The following is a 24020-nucleotide window of genomic DNA, read 5'->3' on the forward strand; positions in this document are numbered from 1 at the left end:
AGTAGCTGATTGGCAACATGCTGTATCTTTTATTTGTTTGATTGTTTGTTAGGTGTTCCTGAGAAGCCACAAATTAGTGGATTTACTTCACCAGTTATGGAGGGAGAGAGGATGCAGCTAACCTGCAAGACCTCTGGTAGCAAACCAGCAGCTGATATCAGATGGTTCAAGAATGACAAAGAGATTAAAGGTATTGAAGAACATTTACATGTAATTATGTGTCAACATCAAAACTAAAGCATTTAATGGGATAGAAGATTGCATGGAATTGTATCACTTTCATTTTTATAAAAAGATTGACATTATCTAAATGTGCAAGAATCAATTCTACTATGTAATGTGGAAGAATTGATCAACATTTATCATAATGGCAATATGACTGATTATTTTGCAAAATGTTACAAACTATAATTTTTAATTATAGTTACCTTAAGGTCATAATATTACCTTAGTTGAGATGGATCATAAAATGCTTTACAATAATCTTTAGTACCAGGTTCACGTCTCTATCAGTAACCCACCTATTTTGACATTTGATCCACTTTTGCCTGTTCCCAGAAAATTGGTATTGGTTTATATTGCTGTCATTTTCATCCAATATGCTAAAAGATCAGGTGAATGAATTGTCAGAATTGTGACTGTTTCCATGTAGCTATTGTTTTAAAATCATTCCTTTAATACCCATGTATCTCACACACTTGTCTGGCATTATGGTTTTTGTTAGTGAATCAAAAAGCTGCTTCAAGCAAAGCTGTGGTGGTAATAAGAGAAACAGTTCAACTTCCTTTGGTATCCACCAGCACAGAGCAATACATAATAAAACAAAGACTAATATACAAAATTAATAAGTTAAAGAGACCATGGTTGGTATCCACAGAAATATGATTTCTTTTAAATGTACCTGTCTTGAGAAGTTTCCAATTCAAAATCAGAAAATTGGATTAGAAAGAGGCATGGACTTTGGGCTCAAGTAGGTTAAAATATACCTGAGTTCCTGGGTCAAGTGAAGATGGGAAGCAGGAAATCAGAAAGTGGAGTCTTTCAGCCTGCAGGAAGGGGTTCTCAAACGTCATTGCACCACGACCCGCTTCTGACAACAAAAATTACTACAGAACCCCAGGAGGGGGGACTGAAGCATGAGATCCCCCCCAGCCTCACCACCCCGGGAGGTGGGGCCAAAGCTAGACCTGAGACCTGTCACCCAGAGAAAAGTAGCACCTTGTGCAATATAATTAAAAGGCAAAATTTGAACACAGGACATAACATACATGCTGTACTATGCCAGCAAAGCTGTCATTCAAAAGAGATGTCAAAGTGCAAGCAGCGCCATCAAAAGATGGAAAATAAACATAGGTAGTGCCAGTATCCTACATGAACTACTGGTGTTAGCAGACATAAACAAGGGCAACTCATGGCACCAGATTTTTTTTTTAAATCAGATCTTTCAGGCTTGCACAGTAATTATGCCTTTCCTGTTCAGCTGAAATGTAATACCAGCAAAGCAGACAATTTAGGGATTTTGGTCTTAAACTAACACATGGCTTTCTAGGTAGGTACCTAAGGGATGGACATAAGAAAGAAAACTCAATAGAATGGATGAAATAGGTGTTGAAACTGAGGCGGAATAGGAAGTGAAGAAGATACAAATGAGGGAAAAGCCTTGAACGCTTCAGTTTTCTAGGTCTTCTGAAGAACGCATTGCCATTGTCATGAAGGTTACAAATAAAATAACCTAACTACCTTGCAATGGCATGAACAGAAGGTACATTAGCTTTTGTGCACTGGAAAAGGTGAAATGATAAATCTGAGAAAATAGATATGAAATTGTATGCTAATGCACTTGACATTAAAGGTTAGGAGTTCTGCTGTCTGGCACCAGTAAATCCAATTGTGTTACAGTATATTATACACGGTGCAAAAGAACATGAAAACCGAATACATTCAGTTCAGAGAAGGAACCGGGGGAAAAAAAGCCAACCTAAAATGTTGCTTGCATTTCTATTAGCAGAAAAAAGGAATCATCAGCTTGTAAGAGAGAACTGTTTAACTGGCTCGATGTCAAGAATGGGAGAGGCTGTGTGTGAATCATGGCGTTCCATACCTTATATTGGAATGTTCTGCCTCTTATATATGCATCCATATTAGCATAGGGATGTGAAGTTTGGCTTTCTGATCCTTTTTTATTCCTATCTGCTCAATAAAACAACTGACTGTGCCATCCCTAAATGGAGCTTATTAAGAGATTCAAATGTATCAGAAAGTAAATACGCAATACTTATTTGTCACGTAATTTATTACTCACTGCTTTGAAAATGTAACCTTAAATGCAGTTTCAGTTTTCACTTTTCAGAAATATTTTCAAATTAGTTTCCTGATTTTTTCCTGTGTAGTAAAAATAAATAAATTAATATTTTTGCAACAGAATGGAAAACTTAAATGAGGTTGCTAATTTTAATATGTGCAGTGAGATCAGAAATGTGGTACTCTTTTTGGCTTGACAAAATTGCAACTGAAATAGAATTTAACCTTCTCACATTATAATGCAAGGTTAAAGCAAAACCAGATGAAAAATATACAGAAGCCCAAAATACCAGATTTGCCCAGTTAAAATATGGAAAAATATATATTTTAAATAGATAATTGTTACATATATGGGAGGAATATAAGGTTATAATTGGTTGAAAATAACCAATGAGTGATAAATCAGCAAGTTTCTATTGTTTTCCTCCTCAGAGACAAATAATATGGAGCTAACAAAAAGTGTTAAAAGAGTCAGAGTGCATATGCAAACAGTGAGTTCCAAGAAAACTGTTTGTCTTCATGGTGGGGGGGGGGCAGCAGCAGGGGGAAAGGGGAGAGTTCTTGACTTTAAGCTTCATTTCCTCTAATGAATGTGATTCTCAGAAGAAAAAAGTTCTCTTAAATTTAAGGTTTCAGAGTAGCAGCCGTGTTAGTCTGTATTCAGAAAAAGAAAAGGAGTACTTGTGGTACTTCAGCGACTAACACATTTATTTGAGCATAAGCTTTCGTGAGCTACACTCGCTGTAGCTCACGAAAGCTTATGCTCAAATAAATTGGTTAGTCTCTAGGGTGCCACAAGTACTCCTTTTCTTAAATTTAAAAATATTTGGCCATTATAGTTAAATGTATAGATATTTTTGATGATCCGGATACTCAGGGTTTATATAAAAGTACATACATTGACTTATTTTTTCACTGACAGTTAAGGGTCAAGATTTTAAAGAAACAGGCATCTAAAAGGCTCCTAAGGAAGTGGTCTCCATTTTTCAAAAGTGCTGTGCATCCAGCAGCTTCCATTGTAGTGAAGGCTCCCAATGCCTAGACGCTGTCTAAGCTGCAGTTAATTGGAGCTCCTGGGTGCTCAGCACTTTTGAAAATAAGTCTATTTATTCAGGTGCTGTAAAGTTTCATGTAGGATCCAAACTTTAAGCACTTTTTAAATCTAGGCTAAAATATTTTCCTCCTTTATGATATTTGTTTATTTTAGCAAAACAGCAACCTGGTCATATTGATTTGGGCTAATGAAGGTCTTAAAATTAATTTTTGTAAAGGAATATACTACTGAGATTGCATGTGTCCTGTGTTTCCTAATCAAAGGAAAGGAAAATGCAAGAGGTTTCAGTTTTACTAATCACAGTAAAATCCCATTAGGGAGACGAAAATGACCTAAATAAAATTTCCATGAAAAGTCAATTTTAGAAAGCAGATCTAAAATGTAATCAGCTACATCTTTTTAGATTAAAAATATCTCTGGAATCAGAAAGATGGGCTTTTTCACTCACTCCAGATAATGTAAGAATCCAGGTAGTTAAGTAATTCTGATTTTTTGCTTCAGAAATAATTGTCTTCCCCACCCAGGCATTTTTCTTCCAGTTGGTTGTTGAGCATTAAGCAGATTTCAATTTTTGCTGAGGGACTATCAAGATTTATGGGTCAGAAAGCTGAGAGAAATATTGACCATGGCTAAGCCAAGCTGTGTCAAGTGGGATCCTGCAGGGATTAGTCTGGGTCCAGTTCTGTTCAATATCTTCCTCAGTGAGTTAGATAGCGGCAGATGATACCGAGCTGGGAGGGCTTGCAAGTGCTTTGGAGGATAGGATTAAAATTGAGAGCGATCTGGACAAGCTGGGAAAATGGTCTGAAGTAAATAGGATGAAATTCAGTAAGGACAAATGCAAGGTACTCTATTTAGGAAGGAACAATCAGTTACACACATACAAAATGGGAAATGACTGCCTAGGAAGGAGTACTGCGGAAAGGGATCTGGGGGTCATAGTGGACCACAAGCTAAATACGAGTCAACAGTGTAACACTATTGCAAAGAAAGCAAACATCATTCTGTGATGTATTAGAAGGAGTGTTGTAAGCAAGACACAAGAAGTAATTCTTCTGCTCTACTCTGCACTGATTAGGCTTCAACCGGAGTGTTGTGTCCAGTTCTGGGTGCATTTCAAAAAAGATGTGGACAAAATTGGTAAAAGTCCAGAGGAGAACAACAAAAATGATTAAAGGTCTGAAACATGTCCTATGAGGGAAGATTGAAAAAACTGGGTTTGTTTAGTCTGGAAAAGAGAAGACTGAGAGGGGGCATAACAGTTTTTAAATACATAAAAGGTGTTATAAGGAGGAGGGAGAGAAATTGTTCTTCTTAACCTCTGAGGATAGGACAAGAAGCAATGGGTCTAAATTGCAGCAAGGGAGGTTTAGGTTGGACATTAGGAAAAACTTCCTAACTGTCAGGCTGGTTAAGCATTGGAATAAATTGCCGAGGGAGGTTGTGGAATCTCTGTCTTTGGAGATTTTTAAAAGCAGGTTAGACAAACACCTGTCAGGGATGGTCTGCATATTACTTAGTCCTGCCAGGAGTGCAGGGGACTGGACTAGATGACCTCTCGATATCTGATTCTATGATATATTATGTAATTTCTTCCTGCATAGCATCCTTACAGCTTTTCCTATCCATGCAAACAGTTAAAATTCTTGTCCAGGCTCTCAGCAGTTGATTTTGAAATTGCCAAATACACACATAGGAAAAACAATGGCAGTATTGGTTTTTATCAGACAAATAATGGAATGTCTGGCTATAAAGTGTTTGGGTTTTTTTTAAGCAACTAGGGGAAAAGTTTTAGAAATGGATTTGATATATACCAGAGCTGCCTCTTATTGCATTGTGCTCCCTGAAAATCATTAAGCTACATTTTTTTGTTCTTGCAGACGTCAAATATTTAAAAGAAGAGGATGCAAATCGCAGGACATTCACTGTTAGCAGCACACTGGATTTCCGAGCGGATCGGGGTGATGATGGTGCCGTTGTACGTTGCAGAGTAGACCATGAGTCCTTAAACGCCACACCTCAGATAGCAATGCAGGTTCTAGAAATACACTGTAAGTAATATCGATAATCTATCTATATGTCTATCCCTATCCACACATGCTTACAGTCTCTGGTTTTGAGAGAAGGTGTACTGTCACTAGACATTTAATAGACATGAAATAAAACTTAAATCATTAATGAGTTCAAATACATACAAATCCCTCTCTTCTAGCCCAATCCTGCAATTCTCCTAGCAAGTCAATGAGAGGTTTCCCATAGTAAGGACTGTGAGATTGAGTCTTTAGTCTGTTTGGCGGAGGAGAGAGGATAAGTGTGTTGGGGGTTTTAAGTCTCACTGGTTTTCTCAGGTAGGTTTTCAACACCAAGACCACAGGTTTATATAGTAGTCACTATTTTGCTTGACAATACCATAGAAATGCAAGCTGATGTTAGCAGTAGAGATTAAATCATCAACTTTGTGCCCTCCTAACACAGTTTTGTGTGGTGATCTTCATGTTGGAGCCTAAGAGAGAAGAACCGTATTCATTATTCTTAGGGCTTGTCAATCATGGGGATGTTACAGCGATATAACTTTAGTTTGTTCTCATTAAAGTGCCTTGCGTGCACACACAATGTTTTAAAAAAAATTGAATTATTTGGCACCTTAGGTAGAAGTGATGAATCCTATCTGGAGTAGAAGTAACTCTTCTTTGCAGTGAGTTCGTGAGCTTTACGGGTTATTTGAATGCGTTTCTAATCACTCTGCTTCTAGCATTCCTCTCCATGCTATCCCACACTGTATTGCTTCACACCTAGCTCAGCCTGCCTGTGTACCTGTGTGCCCTCCACTGCTCTAGAGCAGGGTGGCCAACCTGTGGATCCGGAGCCACAGGCGTTCTTCAGACGTTAATATGCGGCTCCGTGTACAGGCACCGACTCCGGGGATGGAGCTACAGGTGCCAACTTTCCAATGTGCTGGGGGTGCTCACTGCTCAACCTCTGGCTCTGCCCCCACTCCACCCCTTCTCACCCCCTCCCCTGAGCCTGCTGTGCCCTCGCTCCCTCCCCCCCACCTCCCCAAGCCTCCTGCATGCCATGAAACAGCTGATCAGGAGGTGCGGGGAGAGAGAGGGAGGTGCTGATCGGCGGGGCTGTTAGCGGGTGGGAGGCGCTGTGGGGGGGCGAGGAGCTGATGGGGGGCTGCTGACGTATTACTGTGGCTCTTTGGTACGTTGGTAAATTCTGGCTCCTTCTCAGGCTCAGGTTGGCCACCCCTGCTCTAGAGTCATCTCGACCGAATATTCTCTCTCTAATTAAATGCTGGCACGAAGCCAGGTGTGTCCCTTTTTAATATCAGGTAGTGGTGAGTTCACACACACAGAGTCACATAGTTATTATAACACTGTGCTTGCTTGTGGATGCCTGCAGATCTCCAGGCCCATCTGGAAAATAGTCTCTGGAATGCAGACATCTGCAAGATACTGTCCACGAAAATGGAGGTGAGGAGGCACTCCTAGAGCTGGTCCCAGTGCCAGACCAGATCAAAGCAAAGGAACCCACACCATGGGCACCTGGACTGCATATTTGCAGGTGATGCCATGTGCATTTGCTGTGCATGAGAGCTCTACCAGAAACCATCCAGATAATGCTGCAGACAGGAGCTCTGCCAGTAAGTAGAGTATGCTGTATTACTATAAAACTATGTAGGAGTTAAAAGTTGGCTTTTCTGTGTATTGGCAGCCTTCTCAGGGTTGCTCATACTTGTAGTTTCCATTCCACTCCTGCACCAGCTGGGAGTATGTCATCCTGGCCGATAGCAGCTCTGCATGTGTTCCTGGTTTGCCAATTGCCTTTTTAAGCAAGACCCTTTTAGGTCTGGAACACGTTTTCTTACAAAGCCCATGCACAGCATCCCTACCTAGCCCTGTCCTGTAAACTCTGGACACCACACCAGACTAGGACCTACCTTTCAGTCAACCAAATTGCAGGCACTTCCCACACCAGCCAGCCTCTTCAGAATGGAAAGGAACAGTGTCAAGCACCCCACCAACAGGAATTTGTGAGCAACACTCTGGACATAAAAAAGTTCCATTGGTCTTGAGTTTGCATTACATTCTTTAACTCTGTAATTCAAGTAATGTTATTTGTTACCTATGTTGTTTGTTAACTTAATACAAAAGATTTGGTACAACTTGGCTGAGAAAATTCACTGAGGAGTAGCTCTCCCTTTAACATCAACACCAACCCCCAGTATCACCCCCTAGTAAAATCAATACACAAGTATATATCAGTCACTTCTTTGATATACAGTATGTTCATTATCCAAAAAGAAAAAGAGTACTTGTGGCACCTTAGAGACTAACCCATTTATTTGAGCATAAGCTTTCGTGAGCTTCATCGGATGCATCCAATGAAGTGAGCTGTAGCTCACGAAAGCTTATGCTCAAATAGATGGGTTAGTCTCTAAGGTGCCACAAGTCCTCCTTTTCTTTTTGCGAATACAGACTAACACGGCTGTTACTCTGAAACCTGTCATTATCCAAAACTACCTCCTGACCTCGACGTAGGAGCACAGTGAATCCCTGACCCTATTTCCCATGCCACTTGAGGCATTTTTCTGAGATAACTAGTTATTGACTGGGAGCAGTAAGAGATGGACAGCTTCTGGGTCGTGATGGCCACACTCTTCTCCACGCTGAGAGGAGCCCTCATGTTGGTGTTCTATCATTGTAGCTTTAGGGTGAACTCTGCATAGATCTCTAGGAAAGTAGCTTTCTCCTGGTCATCCCAGTTCTGCATTCCTATCCTGTCCCACCAGATGCTGCTAGCTGGCTGAGCCCAGAAGTGGCACTCTACTAAATAAAGGTGTTCCAGATAAATGCCCTGAAGAAGTAACTGCTCGATTTCATCATCCTGCTCCTCCTCCACCTGTAGCTGCATCATCACGGTACCCACAGGCCTCCATGGTGGCCAGTTTAAGCCTCCCAGCTGCTCAATTGCCAATTCATGTGCATCATCCTGTTCATATGAATAACTGTCATGATCACAGAGCTTAGCAGTGTGTCCTTCATGATCCCTGACAAAATACAGATGAATGATGGGCTTCCAGAGGTAGAATCATGGGAGTTTATTAGTTTGACTCCAAGTCCCAGAATCCTAGTAGGGTCCACAGGCACCTCACAATGCCCCACAAGAAAAAATTCAGAATGCATAGAGCTGTGCAGCACACCACTGCACCATAAGATATCTGCCCAGAATGCTACATAGTTAATTTGAAGAAGTATATAGCTGTGTGGACATAACAATTAAAAAGGAAAATACCTTAAACTGGCATAACAAAGTGGTGTGGACATACCTTAGTTCAACATAGTTAATTCAGAGTGCTTAAAGTGAACAAACGGCTCTGCTTCAACATCCTCTTGAAGATGTGCCCTTGCATTGTAAACTCCTTCAATTATAAATTGTTGGTGAAAGGATTGACTTTTTGTACCTCACACAGCACCATCAGTACTTAGAAATAAATAATTATGATAAATATTTTTGGCCATTACTTTCCTCTTTTCTGAGCTTTTCCACTCTATAATTATGCTTGAAATTAACACTCTGCTTGTTGCAAATGTGTAACTCTTCAGAGTGGCTAAATAGATGCAACTTCATCCAGGTAAAGAGCAGGAGAAAGAGAAGATGTTTTACTAACTGATGACAGAGTTTTATTGGTAACTTGTGGAATGATGGCGTGAAATGAAATCTGCTCTGGAAGATGGGGCTATGTAAAACAGAATCTCTAAATGAATACACAGAAAGATTTAGTAAAGAAGACTCTACAAGCCCACACATCAGCTTTATTCAGCAATTTCGTTAGACAACAACTTTCCCAAACTAAAACCAATATTAACCTTTAATAGCATTGATATCAATATATATTTTACATTTTTTCCTCCCAAAATCTTATAATTTATTACTGTGATGGGGTAAACCAGCTCAGCTAAAACCAAACCAGCCAGAATCATGACTCACTACTTGACATGAACCTGACACTTGAGGTTCAAAGCATTCAGTTAACTCTTTCAGAAATACTATTTTTGAGCACTTCTGCTCTCTTTGTTATGGCCGGGTGCAGAAGTGAAGAACTACAGGATTGCATGTTCTTGTGTTGTTATAGCCTGACCAAAAGCAGGATATCTTCAGACACAGAATATGGTTAGCACTTGAAAACTGGGGATAGAGAGAGTGTGTCTGTTTTCATGAGGTTCCCAGGCCTATTTTGCAGATATTAAGAAACAGATACAAACGTTAAGAAAATTTAGATAAAGTTTGGGTAAACATCCAGAATTTTGGATGATTATCTGAACCAACCCCTCCAATCTGTTGAGATTTACCCATCACTAATGTATATCCTCTCTCACTTGAGTCTAATCCATCCATATGTCATGCTCTGTTTCCTGCAGGACAGTCTTACTGCCGTTGTCTTGCTAAAGGGTTTGGCTGTAATCTAGTTCATGCTTGCCCAATGGGGATTAGTGGTGGCATGACATTCTTGCCAAGTCTATTTTTCACTGACCCTTACAGTCAACAATAAACCTAGAATAGAATAATATTCTCTGTGGCATTGTGTGGAAGTTTGTTGTTAGACTAGCTGCCACAGACTATTAGGTTTATATATATATAAACCAAACTAAGTCTCAGAGAAACATTTAGTTTTATTACTTACTTTTGTGCTCACACTTCTTCTTCTGTTCTGTCACAGATACAGTACTGCCACTATAAAAGTTTGGTGCGGCAGTGATTCACTCTATTGTACCGTGTACCTGCAAGCCCTTGCTTGCACTCCTGGCAGCAGCCCATTTTGATTCTCTCCACCAAGGCACAAATCCCAAGAGGCTTCATTTGAAGCTTTAAAATGAAATCAAACCTGTTTGAACTTTTTTCTAGTCTTTAGGAAATGCCTGTATTGATTTTGAATAATAAAAAAATGAACTGTAGAGACAACAGATATGCAAATTACAAGTGATGCACTTGAACAACGATGTAAAAACCAGTTTAGTGCAGTGTGTGTCTGTCTATCTACACACACACACACACCAGGTAGCTATGTCACAAAGGAAAACATACACAACGGTTGTTAGCACTACTGTTCTAACTAGTTTATGCCTCTCTGGAAATAATATGAGGCCAGATTCTCAGGTGGTATAAATCAGAGCAGCGCCACTGAAATCCATAGAGCTGCACTGGTTTACACCAGCCGAGGATCTGGCCCATTATTTTTACTTGTCTGATTATTTTGTGGTTTTGGTGGAACACGATATCTTGGTTAATTGTTCATTTCCACCAGAAATAAATTACCTGCTTAAGAGAAGGCATCTTATGGAAAACAAAAGGAAAGAAAACAATTATGCATAGCTGAAGGTTAGAGCTTTCTACCTCTGAAAAAATAACTAAGCTGCATACACCAAACCAAATGAGATTAATGTTAATGGAAAAATGTGAACTAATTAGGAGTGGATTTTAAGCATTTTAGATGACCAGTCGGTGATACCACCTCCATCATGGGTTTATTGTTTTTGTAGTTCAGAGTCTGAGAAACTGAATTCTACCTTGCAAAAAGTGATATTTTCACATTTGTTTATTTATGCCAGGTATGTCTAAAAAACTGTAAAAATAAAAATGTGACTGCCAAGATCCTGCTTTTATTTATATATATATATATATACACACACACACACACACACACACACACACACACACATATTTATTAATCACCTATTCATATTGAAATTTGAATGAGAATTTGTTATATTTACCTCAGTTATTATGTAAACACTGTTAATAAGCAAAATTATCTTGTTTAAGCTTTTCAGATTAATGAACTATTGAAACAAATGAAACATGGAAGATACTTAGAGTAAGCAGTAAAGAATAATATCTGTGAACGTGAAAGTTCAGTGCCCTAATTTGCATGTTTAAATGAGATCAATTAGGTTAATGATGGATGAAAATAAGAAATCCATGATTTAAATGTAAAATAATTCAAAAACTTGTGGGTTCGTTAGATGCCAAACTTTCATCTTTCAAAGGGGCTATCTGGATCAAAGGGTTAATGTACAACCCTAACCTTTACCATCTGGAGGCTTATACTCAAATATGGTTTACAAGTGTAATATAATACAATATAATTTATTTTTCTCTAACATCTTTTGTGCACAAATGTCACAAAATGGTTCATAGATTATTACATTCTGCACAGAAATACAAATAATGGTTGTGGTCAAAGTTTTCAATGCAGATGTCATCTGTACTTATGACAGGGTCAGATAAGACAAGGCAAGTTTGGGGGAGAGTGACTGAAAATACTGAAACTGGCAGGCTCAGGGAGAAATATTAATTGTTTTTAGAAGAATGAGTTAATTGACATAGGCACAGAGACACCGTTTGTCTTGGGATGGGATCTTAAAAGAGTGAGTCACTCAGGCAATTGAAGGATGTTCTATCTAGATGAGCAGAGGAAGGATCAATTGTGGAATGATGTGGGGGAGGAGGGGAAATAGAAAGAAAGTCTCATTTTTGAGGACTAAACCATCAATCACCTACTATATATTGTCAAAAGTCTGTCTGATCCTAGGCTCAGCTCACTTACTGCAATACCCAGAAGGTTAGAATAAGGGAATCAAATATTCTCACCCACTGTAATGTATGTTCTCTAAGATGAGCAAAATGGTCCCATATGTGACAGACTGGCACAGGCCTTTCCCTCACACCAGAACAGAACATTCAGCCCATCTGCGGTGAAACCTGTGTCCACTGGAGAACATAAGAACAGCCATACTGGGTCAGACCAATGGTCCATCTAGCCCAGTATCGTGTCTTCTGGCAGTGGCCAGTTTCAGATGCCGCCGAAGGAATGAACAGAATAGGGAAATTATTGAGTGAGCCATTCCCCACCTTCCAGTCCCAGCTTCTGGCAGTCAGAGGTTTAGGGAAACCCAGAGAATGGGGTTGCATCCCTGACCATCTTGACTAATAGCCATGGATGAACCTATCCTTCATGAACATGGTTGACTGCGTGTTGTGTGAAGAAATACTTCCTTATGTTTGTTTTAAATCTGCCACCTGTTAATTCCATCAGGTGATTCCCTGCTTCTTATGTTTTATGCGAAGGGGTAAATAATGCTTTCTTATTCACTTTCTCCAAACCAGTCATGATTTTATAGACCTCTATCATATCCCCCCTTCGTCATCTCTTTTCTAAACTGAAAAGCCCCAGTCTTTTCAATCTCTCCTCATAGGAAGCTGTTCCATTCCCTAATCATTTTTGTTGCCCTTCTCTGCATCTTTTCTGATTCTAATGTATCTTTTTTGAAATGCACCCCAGGGCACCCCAAGATGATTAATTGCAACGATAATTGGGTCTATTATAGAGGAATGGCAGGGGGATCCATGCCTGCTCTGAAGGAGCAATTTTAAGACCTGTCCTCTGTGATGTCATCTCTGAAAGTCATAACAAGCATGTAGCCAAGATAGAGAAGGTAGGGTTAAGCATCCATATAATAGGTAAATGGTCATCCCAGTGATGAGGAATCAATACCTTAGAGAGAGACAATGTCTACATTACAAGCTAGGGGTATGATTCCCCTGCTCATGTACACATACTCACGACAGCTCTCATGGAAATCTGAAACCACTGGGTACATACATGGCACAACTAACTTGTGCCTCTACTGCTGTTACCCGTGTTACTGTGGCTATGCTGCTAATTATGCTCATGCTAGATCAAGGAGAGCTAGAGTGTGTGTCCACACAAGCAGAGGAATCACACCCCTAACTCATAGTGTAGAATAGTGGTTCTCAAAGCTGGTCCGCTGCTTGTTCAGGGAAAGCCCCTGGCGGGCCGAGCCGGGCCAGTTTGTTACCTGCCGCGTCTGCAGGTTCAGCTGATCATGGGACGACTGGAAAAAGGCTAATGTAGTGCCCATCTTTAAAAGAGGATCCTGGGAACTACAGGCTAGTCAGCCTCACCTCAGTCTCTGGAAAAATCATGGAGCAAGTCCTCAAGGAATCAATTCTGAAGCACTTAGAGGAGAGGAAAGTGATCAGGAACAGTCAGCATGGATTCACCAAGGGCAAGTCATGCCTGACTAATTTAATTGCCTTCTATGACGAGATAACTGGCTCTGTGGATGAGGGGAAAGCAGGGGACATGTTGTTCCTTGACTTTAGCAAAGCTTTTGACGTGGTCTCCCACAGTATTCTTGTCAGCAAGTTAAAGTAGTATGGGCTGGATGAATGGACTCTAATGTGGATAGAAAGTTGGCTAGATTTTCGGGCTCAATGGGTAGTGATCAATGGCTCCATGTCTAGTTGGCAGCTGGGATCAAGTGGAGTGCCCCAAGGGTAGGTCCTCTGGCCAGTTTTGTTCAATATCTTCATAAATGATCTGGAGGATGGTGTGGATTGCATCTCAGCAAGTTTGCAGATGACACTAAACTGGGAGGAGAGGTAGATACACTGGAGGGTAGGGATAGGATACAGAGGGACCTAGACAAATTAGAGGATTGGGCCAAAAGAAATCTGATGAGGTTCAACAAGAACAAGTGCAGAGTCCAGCACTTAGGACGGAAGAATCCCATGCACCGCTACAGACTAGGGACCGAATGGCAAGGCAGCAGTTCTGCAGAAAAGGACCTAGAGGTTACAGTGGACGAGAAGCCCGGATATGAGTCAACAGTGTGCCCTTGTTGCCAAGAAGGCCAATGGCGTTTTGGGCTGAATAAGTAGGGGCATTGCCAGCAGATCGAGGGACATGATTGTTCCCCTCTATTCGACATTGGTGAGAGAAGAATGAGGGGGGATTTGATAACTGCTTTCAACTACCTGAAAGAGGGTTCCAAAGAGGATGGATCTAGACTGTTCTCAGTGGTAGCAGATGACAGAACAAGGAGTAATGGTCTCAAGTTGCAGTGGGGGAGGTTTAGGTTGTATATTAGGAAAAACTTTTTCACAAGGAGGGTGGTGAAACACTGGAATGTGTTACCTAGGGAGGTGGTGGAATCTCCTTCCTCAGAAGTTTTTAAGATCAGGCTTGACAAAGCCCTGGCTGGGATGATTTAGTTGGGGATTGGTCCTGCTTTGAGCAGGGGGTTGGACTAGATGACCTCCTGAGGTCCCTTCCAACCCTGATATTCTGTGATTCTATGATTCTATGGCTCCCACTGGCCGTGGTTCGATGCGCCAGGCCAATGGGGGCTGCAGGAAGGGTGACCAGCACATTCCTCAGCCAGCACCACTTTCTGCAGCCTCCATTGGCCTGGAGAGGCGAACCGCAGCCAGTGGGAGCCGTGATCGGCCAAACCTGCGGATGCAGCAGGTAAACAAACCGGCTCAGCCCACCTGGGGCTTTCCCTGAAGAAGCGGTGGACCGGCTTTGAGAACCACTGTAGAAGACAAATAAGAATCAGGCCATCTTAGTCACCTGAAGAAATATTATAATTCTTGCTGATTTTTTTTCATTTTATTTTTTAGTGCTCATATGTTTGCTATGGACTTCAGAGAGTCAAGTAAAACCATGGGATCTGATTTTCAAGTGCTGAGCATTATCAGCTATTACTAACTTCCACCAGAGTTTTGGGTGCTCTGCACTTCAAAAAATCAGGCCCACGAATCCTGCCCCAAAGACCTAAAGTCAGACCTGACAGAACAGCAGTGTGCCATAAACAAACACAACAACAACAAAAAAAGATGGGTGAGAAAAGAAGAGGGAAAAGGATTATGTTAAAATGTCCTGTGCTGACTCTGAAAAATATGTGCATATCTTCATGGTTCTTGAGAAATTAGGAGTTCTTTTTTTTTAATTGTTGTTTTGCCATATCACCTATGAAAAGTTAGTTCAAGTGAGATAAAGGAAAAATATAATTGAAATGGAGGGAGCACAGTTTGGGGCAGCAAAGATGATAAATGAAGTGAAGAGGTTTTACATATAAAGAGAGATTGGCAAAATTGGTGTTGTATAGATTTATATTTATATAGTACCATTGCTGTGTGTGATGCTTCACAGATAATTAAAACACAAGGCCCGCAACCGTGCAAATACTTATACATGTGAATGACTTTACTCACGCAAGTAGTCCAATTGGGACTACTCAAGTACATAAAGTAACTCGTGCATAGGTATGTAGAGAGAGCCTTTGCCATGCCCACATTTAAGTCATGTAATCAAAGTTAAACTCAGTGTTGAAGTGTCTGCAATATTAAAGACTGGCATAGGAAGAGACAACAATGGACTGCAGCGGAGGTGAATGAGGGAAGAATAACGTTTTTACAAAATCAGATGATGAGACTGCTTTGATTGTGTAGCAGGCACCACGTAGTTTCTGCAGTGTTTATTTTCGTTCATTTTAAAATGTTGTGTTAGAATCTGAAGAAGAGGGTAGTAAAGAGGTGGTTGGAAATAGAGGTATTGTACGGAACTAAAATTTTAAGAGGTTTTATTTTTCGGTGATAATGGGGAATAGGTGTGGCAGAATGGACAGCTGAGATGCTGAGTTAAGTGCTTTTAATATTTTTAACCAAATACCATGACTACTGAGTGTGGAATTTAGTAAGTTAAAGGAGTATCTGTCAATGTTGTACTCTAGTGTAGGCAGTCATGCATTTTGTGTGTCAGGAGGGAAGTTTTCATTGATCATGGTTTGTTTTTCCTCTATATTGTTTAAAGGCTTGCTGCTGTTTTGCATGCATGGGACTGCTTTTATGCTTTTATGGCATAAAAAGGGGGGGGGTTGTTTATTTTTGGCGGTTTTGCTTTTTTAGTTTACATTTTTAAAAAAGTTTGGAAAATCTATGTTCGAGATGGCAGAATTGTCATTAAACAGTTCTTGACAAGGAGGGCGTAGATACTGCTCATCTGGTCCCAGTTAGCTATTTCAAATAATTTTAAAAGCGATATAGAAGGAAGACAGAGGAGGCATAATAATGCCACTAAGTATTCACTTTCATTAAAACTAAATTTTCATAAAATTACTTTAAAATTAAACTGTATAACAGTCTTCTTTCTCCTCAGTATGTGAACAGCTATGCTAAAATGAAATGCTATTGCCATGATACAGCTATTTGATCTAGATTGCCTCCCCCACAAAAATTAATAACATACATTTTCAGGCACAAAATATTGAATTTTCATCTTGTCTACTAAAGCAATGAGTCATTCAGTATATTCTGAAGCAGAGCATCAGACATAGTGTATCTCCCAGGATAATTTGATGAAGTTTGCCAATTGTAAAATTGCTTTGCATGTACTCTGTTGTGCTGAATTGGCACTGTCAGAAGCAGTGCTACTTGTCATTTACAAAGGAAGCCCAGTTTCAGGGAGTGCTGACTCATGGCTGTAGGATACCAACAGCTGGTAAATTTAATCTATTAAGAAGTGATGAGCACTTCCACAAAGGTGATTGGAATACACCCCACTCATTCTTTCGATCTCAATTGGGAGATCCGTTCTGCTGTTGATTTTGTACATACCACAGTGATTTGTCCCTGGAATTTATTTAAGTAGCCTGTTCTTCAGAATATAATTACCTGGACTATTTAGAAATATGGATAAGTTTGTATAGAAGTACAACATTTCATAAAGTTTTTGTGATTGCCTCTAGCAGGAGAGACCATCAAGATCTGAAGTTAATAATGTATGTTTGATCTCTCAAAAAAATCTTTTAAATTTATCCCAGGTCTTCTGCTATGCTAATTGATCAATAAAACAGCTGAATCATTGTCTTCAAAGGTAGTTGCTTATTTCTTCTTCCTGCCTGGAAATTATGTTCCATGAGAGGAACCAACAGAAGAATAGAATAGGGGCACCATAAAAAAAGTAGATGACGGTGATGAAAATAAATATCACAGACTTTTTTTTTTTAACAGACAAAATTAGGTAGAAAGATAAATGCATTCGTCTCTCAGGAAAAACATTTATCACTGAACTGTTATCTTTTTATAACCTTTTTAAAAATGATGGCATCTGGGTTTGTTATTCACTGATACAATAAATAATAAAAAACCTGAGCATTTCATTAAAGCTTTTCAATATTCAGGAGTTTTTAAATCATAAAGTAAAACCATCAAGTAAATACATATTGTTTGTAGATTATCATTCAAATAAACCTGTTACAAGAAAAATGCAGTATGAAGTGCATTACATCACACTAATATAAACACTGATACACAGAAGATAACTGTTGATAGAATACACAAAAATTAAACAGGGATATAAACAGATTAGAAAATGAGTTGAGCAGGACTTGATTAAAGCATACGTGCTATAAACCTGTGCCGAGAGCCCCAGGTTCTGGAGTCATGATAACGTTGCAATTTCAGCTTAATTTTTTAAAAAGTATGTTTCCAGCCCTCCTGGTTTCTAAGAAAAGCTTAAAAGTGTAACTGATGCAGTGAAGGCTGAGTCTGCAGATAGACTGAACAAGAGCCCTGAGATGGGGAGTGCCTCATTCATTTCTCTGGGGGTGTTAACTCAAAGATGCGCTGCTCTGGTGGCCCTCACCAACATTTCCACAACGGGGTGTGGTGAGAGGAGAAACATAAAGTGGGCTCAGACAATCCACCAAAGCAGATATGCCCCAGATTTTGGGATAGGTACTGGGGAGCCTCTTGCTGCTTGTGAGGAAAATGGGATTCCTGCTGCAACTCATGGAGGAGAGAAAGGAGCCCAAGGCCACTGTCCCTGCCTCAATGGGAGAGGAGGGAATGGTTACCATCCCCACTGCAAATGGAGCAAAGGGCCATGGCAAAGAGAGGGATCGCAGGGGGCGCTGATGTCCGGCTGTGCTTAGAGTGCTGGGTTGTCTTATTCTGACTCTAGAGCTGAGGTCAATGTTTTCTTACAATGGCAGTGTTGACTCCTAATCCTGCCATTGGATCTGCGCATCCTTGCATCCATGAGGCCATTGGGATTTCGTACAAGCAAGTCTGCTCACATGGATCCAATTGCAAAATTGTTTGGTTACATAGATCATTGAGTTTAATTAATCAGAAGTACCATTAAGCATTATTAACCATTACATAGAGAAGAAATGAGGTACAAGTCAATGAGGGCAAATAAATACAACACTCCAAATACACAGTATGAGATATGGCCTTGGTGGGGGGAAAAGAAAAGGAAAAAAATTGAGAGGGAGGTAAAAAATATAATGGGAAGATTTTATAAAATACTACCGAGTTCTGAAGTGACTGGCATCCTCATCTCTCAATGAACTCAATGGCCGATTTGTTCTTCCCACTTTGCACTTGTGTAATTCCTGTTAGTTTACATGCACACACCAAGTTTGAGAGACAATATAGCCCTGATTTTGTCCAACTCAAAACCTTACTGCAGATGGAGATATCTTCAATATAGAACAAACTGCTGACGTACAATCATGGACACAGCACACTAACCTCAGAATCAAAGTATGTCAGCATGGGTCTGGGATCAAATTATGTTACTAGATTGTTTTAAAGTATGTAAGAGATCAAGAGGAAACGGAATGCATTTACCCTGCTTTTGAAATATTTAGGTTTTCTCTGTATATGGCTGCATGGAGACCAATCTCATGTTTTTTATGTCTGATTTCTTCTTAAATTGTGTATAAATGAACCAGGTTTTTAATAGCAAGAGACAAATCTGCAAAGGTTGTTTTGTGTTTCCCGGTAGGTTGTTTTGGTTGAAAGTTCAGGTTGGTTCGTATTTTGCTGGAGCTGTAGTTCCCTACTTTAGTTCTTGTATATTCACCAAAAGTAACTCTTTTAGTACTGTCTAATTTTCCAAGCCTGTATATTCAGAGAGAGAGAACATCTCTGGACTTAGGCAGTGGAAGCATATTGATATGCATCCTTCATAAAAAGCAAGCTCACTAATGGAGTGTCCTTTCTTAACCACCTGAGGGATCGTAAAAAAAAAAAAAAACTGATAAAGAGATTTCTCCATCTCTATAATCCTCACCAATTTGTTCATTGAGCGCCATTAATTATTGATATTTAGATAACACCAGCAGATATGACGTCTTCCTACCCAACTCATTCAGTAGCTCAAAGAGGCAGCCTGGTCCTTTGGGGTGGGCACTGCACTGGGAGTTAGGAGACCTGAGATCTCTTCTTGACTCTGTCGCTCTCTTGCTTAGTGACCTCTACATGTCATTTGACCTTTGTTTTTCCATCTGTAAAATGTGGTTGACAATATTCACCCACCTTCATAATGTGCTTTGAGATCTACGGCTGAAAAGGGTTAAATATGATTTTAATTACGCTATGGGGCATTGTAGCGGGGTGAGCATCCACTCCAGCCCTGCAGGGAAAGGGGCTGGGGAAGGAAGTAAAACCCTGGCTGATTGGGGGAAGTGGCAGCAGCTGGAGGCCGTGCCCCAATCAGGGCCCAGCTGGCTCTATAAAGGCTTTGAGCCAGCTGTTCCAGTAGAGTCTCCCTCTGTCTGTAGAGGGAGAAGGGCCTGGCTGCAAGGTGCCGAGTAGGACACATAGATTGGAGCAGGGCTGGGGAAGGGCCAGAAAAGCTGGGAGCTCTGGCCCAGAAAGCCCCAGGCTGCAGGTCTGGGAAGGCCTATTAGGTACGGGAGTTGCAGGGGCAGGCAGAGGCAGAAGGTCCAGATCCCCTTGCCTGTGATGAGTGGCTTATACTACAGTCTGCCCCGGGAGCGGGGGGCTAGTTGGTGACTGGCAGTAGCCTAAGACTGAGGTGAGGTGGGGATAGTGGGTGGGGGTTTCCCTAGGAGGGGGAGACCCACAACTGTGGGGGTGCTGCCCCCTGGGGAACTGGGGTCTGGGAGGGACATGGTGGACCAGGGGCGGTGAGACACCGGCCTGAAGGAGGCACTCTGGAGGCTGGACGCTAATTCCCTGAGACGACCAGCAGGAGGTGCTGCTGGGTGAGTCTGCACCCCGTGACAGGCATATACTAAAACTTATATTAGGTGACAAGGCTAGGGATGCAGGTAGAAAATATCTTAACATAAGTCCATATTCATGTTTAGTGAAAGCAAAGCCAATTTCTCTCTGATTTCTATGCAAGCCAGCACATAATTTATTTTATTAATGATTTGTGTACCAAGAGGAGCATGATAGGCACTTTGCGTACTGATATGAAAATAAGTTTCTTGCCCTGAACATCTTGCAACCTAAAACAGTAACATACAGATTCATAATGGGGGTTAAGTATAAGCAAAAGAAAAGCAATTGACTTTTTACAGAAGTCTTGTTAGTTCCATGAGTCCATTCTATTGGGAGTAGGGTTTATGGTCTTTTTGAAAGACATACATTTTAAAGAAAGACTTGAACAGAGGAGGGCTGAGGCATGGTGGACTGGATTAGATTATATTCTATGGCAGTGGTCCCCAACACGGTGCCCGTGGGCGCCATGATGCCTGCTGCGGCATTTATGTGCACCCACCTCTTGACAAGGGAGCGCTTCCACTGGACAATCCGTCACCGAGAAGCACAGCCACCAGACAACCAGCCGCCAAAATGCCACCCAGAAGCGGCAATGCCAAGAAGCGTCACCGCCGAAATGCTTCTGCTGCTCGGTAGCATTTCGGTGGCTGGTTGTCCGGCGCCTGCCACGCTCTTCTGGGAACATGAATATGCTATTGCAACAGAAAGGTTGGGGACCACTGTTCTATGGTAAATGATAAAGTGCAAACATAAATCCCTTATCTGTTCTCCAGGAATAGATACTCATTGCCAGTTTGGAAAGAGGTTATAAAACTGGTAAAATACTGAATGCCAGTATTCTAGTTGCCTTTCGCAATTTTAAAAGTTGTTTCTAGCTATTAAACACTGAAAATCTGACCATTTGTAGGAAATGAAGAGGACATGTCCTATTCCAAATATTTCAGCTATTAGAAAGGATTATAAAAACATTTCAGTAAAATCAAGGTTTGTTACTTAAGGCCTGAGAAGGGAGACCGCAGAAGTATATCTAAATATCTTCAGAACTTTCAGAATTGCATATAAAATATTAAGAACATCGGCTTCCGTGAATGTATCTGATTGTAGTGGGGTGGTCACCTGCCCCCGCCCTGACAGGGTTAAAGCCCAAGCAGGATAGTGTCTGCTTACTTCTCCTCCTCAAGTCTTTTTGTGGCCCACTTGAGGGCCAATGAGAACTGAGTTCATTGGGATCCTTGGACTGATGGCAGTTCCCAGTCCTTTGCTTGCTGGACACTGGAGCTAAACTGCATTCTTTGTGTACAATTCCTCAACCTACTAGTTAACTGAATAAATGAGTGCCCAGCCCATCTGATTCCTAGAACACGAACCATTAAAAAGAGGCAAGGACTAACCAGTTTTTAGAAGAAACTAACACTTTAGGAAGGGAAAAGGTATGGCTGAATTAAAAGTAGTCCAGATAGGAATAGAGAAAAGAAATGACATGGGAATCAAGATAACATATATACCAATACATAAACTAACTATCTGTAATATCAGATACCCCCACCCTCAAACAAACATATCCCCCCTAAGGTAATCAGAACCTCATAAACAGACTGTAATGGTAAAGGGAGTTCAATCCCAGCCACAGATGCCAGGTGGCTGGTGTGTATACACCGTGCTGAAGCTCTTTACAAATGATCAATTGAAGGTAACTATGAAGTATAAATCCTGTAGGCCTGACCTGGTTACACTGATAGGTCGAATTTATAGAAGTCGGTTTTGTAGAAAGCATTTTTATACAGTCGATTGTGTGTGTCCCCCCACACACAAATGCTCTAAGTGCATGTAGTTGGCGGAGTGTGTCCACAGTACCGAGGCAACCGTCGACTTCCGGAGCATTGCACAGTTCCCGCAGTCTCCGCCGCCCATTTGAATTCTGGGTAGAAATATCAGTGCCTGATGGGGCTATTGTCGTGGGTGGTTCTGGGTACATATCGTCAGGCCCCCCTTCCCTCCCTCCTTCCATGAAAGCAAGGGCAGACAATTGTTTTGAGCCCTTTTTCTTGAGTTACCTGTGCAGACGCCATCCCACGGCAAGCATGGAGCCCGCTCAGGTAACCGTCACCCTATGTCTCCTGGGTGCTGGCAGACGTGGTACTGCGTTGCTACACATCAGCACTTTATTGCCTTTTGGCAGCAGACAGCGTAGTATGACTGGTAGCCATCGTCGACATAGTCCTGGGTGCTCTTTTAACCAACCTTGATGAGGTCAGGGGCGCCTGGGCAAACCTGGGAGTGACTCAGCCAGGTCATTTCCCTTTTAAGTTTTGTTTCATGGTGATTGAGTCCTACCGGCAGTGCACTGTCTTTTAATCAGCAGCCAGCAGAAGACGATGGCCAACAGTCATACTGTACTGTCTTCTGCCGAGCACCCAGGAGATGATGATGGCTCGCGGTCGAACTGCACAGTCTGCTGCCAGCAGGATATATCAAGACAGATGAAGTGGCTCAAAACAAGAAATAGACTAGATTTGTTTTGTACTCATTTTCTCCTCCCTCCCTCCGTGAAATCAACGGCCTGCTAAACCCAGTTTGAGTTCTATCCTTGAGGGGAGGGGACCTTTCAGTTTCTCGCAAAGCCACCCCCTTTGTTGATTTTAATTCCCTGTAAGCCAACCCTGTAGGCCATGTCATCAGTCGCCCCTCCCTCCGTCAGGGCAACAGCAGACAATCGTTCCGTGCCTTTTTTCTGTGCAGACGCCATACCACGGCAAGCATGGAGCCTACTCAGATCACTTTGGCAATTAGGAGCACATTAAATGCCACACGCATTCTCCAGCAGTATATGCAGCACCAGAACCTAGCAGAGCGATACCGGGTGAGGAGGCGACGTCAGCGCGGTCACGTGAGTGATCAGGACATGGACACAGATTTCTCTGAAAGCATGGGCCCTGCCAATGCATGCATCATGGTGCTAATGGGGCAGGTTCATGCTGTGGAACGCCGATTCTGGGCTCGGGAAACAAGCACAGACTGGTGGGACCACATACTGTTGCAGGTCGGGGACGATTCCCAGTGGCTGCGAAACTTTCGCATGCGTAAGGGCACGTTCATGGAACTTTGTGACTTGCTTTCCCCTGCCCTGAGGTGCAAGACTACCAAGATGAGAGCAGCCTTCACAGTTGAGAAGCGAGTGGCGATAGCCCTGTGGAAGCTTGCAACGCCAGACAGCTACTGGTCAGTTGAGAATCAATTTGGAGTGGGCAAATCTACTGTTGGGGCTGCTGTGATGCAAGTAGCCCACGCAATCAAAGATCTTCTGGTATCAAGGGTAGTGACCCTGGGAAATGTGCAGGTCATAGTGGATGGCTTTGCTGCAATGGGATTCCCTAACTGTGGTGGGGCCATAGACAGAACCCATATCCCTATCTTGGCACCGGAGCACCAAGCCGGCGAGTACATAAACTGCAACGGTTACTTTTCAATAGTGCTGCAAGCTCTGGTGGATCACAAGGGACGTTTCACCAACATCAAGGTGGGATGGCCGGGAAAGGTACATGACGCTCGCATCTTCAGGAACTCTGGTCTGTTTCAAAAGCTGCAGGAAGGGACTTTATTCCCAGACCAGAAAATAACTGTTGGGGATGTTGAAATGCCTATATGTATCCTTGGGGACCCAGCCTACCCCTTAATGCCATGGCTCATGAAGCCGTACACAGGCAGCCTGGACAGTAGTCAGGAGCTGTTCAACTACAGGCTGAGCAAG

At 41.7% G+C, this 24020-nt stretch overlaps 1 protein-coding gene across 4 annotated transcripts in view; it reads left to right on the top strand.

The window, feature by feature from the left end:
• The window catches only part of CADM2 (cell adhesion molecule 2), a 1024844-nt gene that overhangs the window by 866417 nt on the left and 134407 nt on the right, over window positions 1-24020 (top strand). For all 4 annotated transcript variants that reach the window (XM_073304112.2, XM_078847945.1, XM_073304121.2 and 1 more), the window contains 2 exons: window positions 53-190; window positions 5236-5406. In XM_073304112.2, the coding sequence (XP_073160213.1) occupies window positions 53-190; window positions 5236-5406 (309 nt within the window). The remainder of the gene's footprint in view (window positions 1-52; window positions 191-5235; window positions 5407-24020) is intronic.

Source organism: Lepidochelys kempii, chromosome 1 (genome assembly GCF_965140285.1).
Source record: "Lepidochelys kempii isolate rLepKem1 chromosome 1, rLepKem1.hap1, whole genome shotgun sequence".
In the NCBI taxonomy this organism is placed as follows: Eukaryota; Metazoa; Chordata; order Testudines; family Cheloniidae; genus Lepidochelys; species Lepidochelys kempii.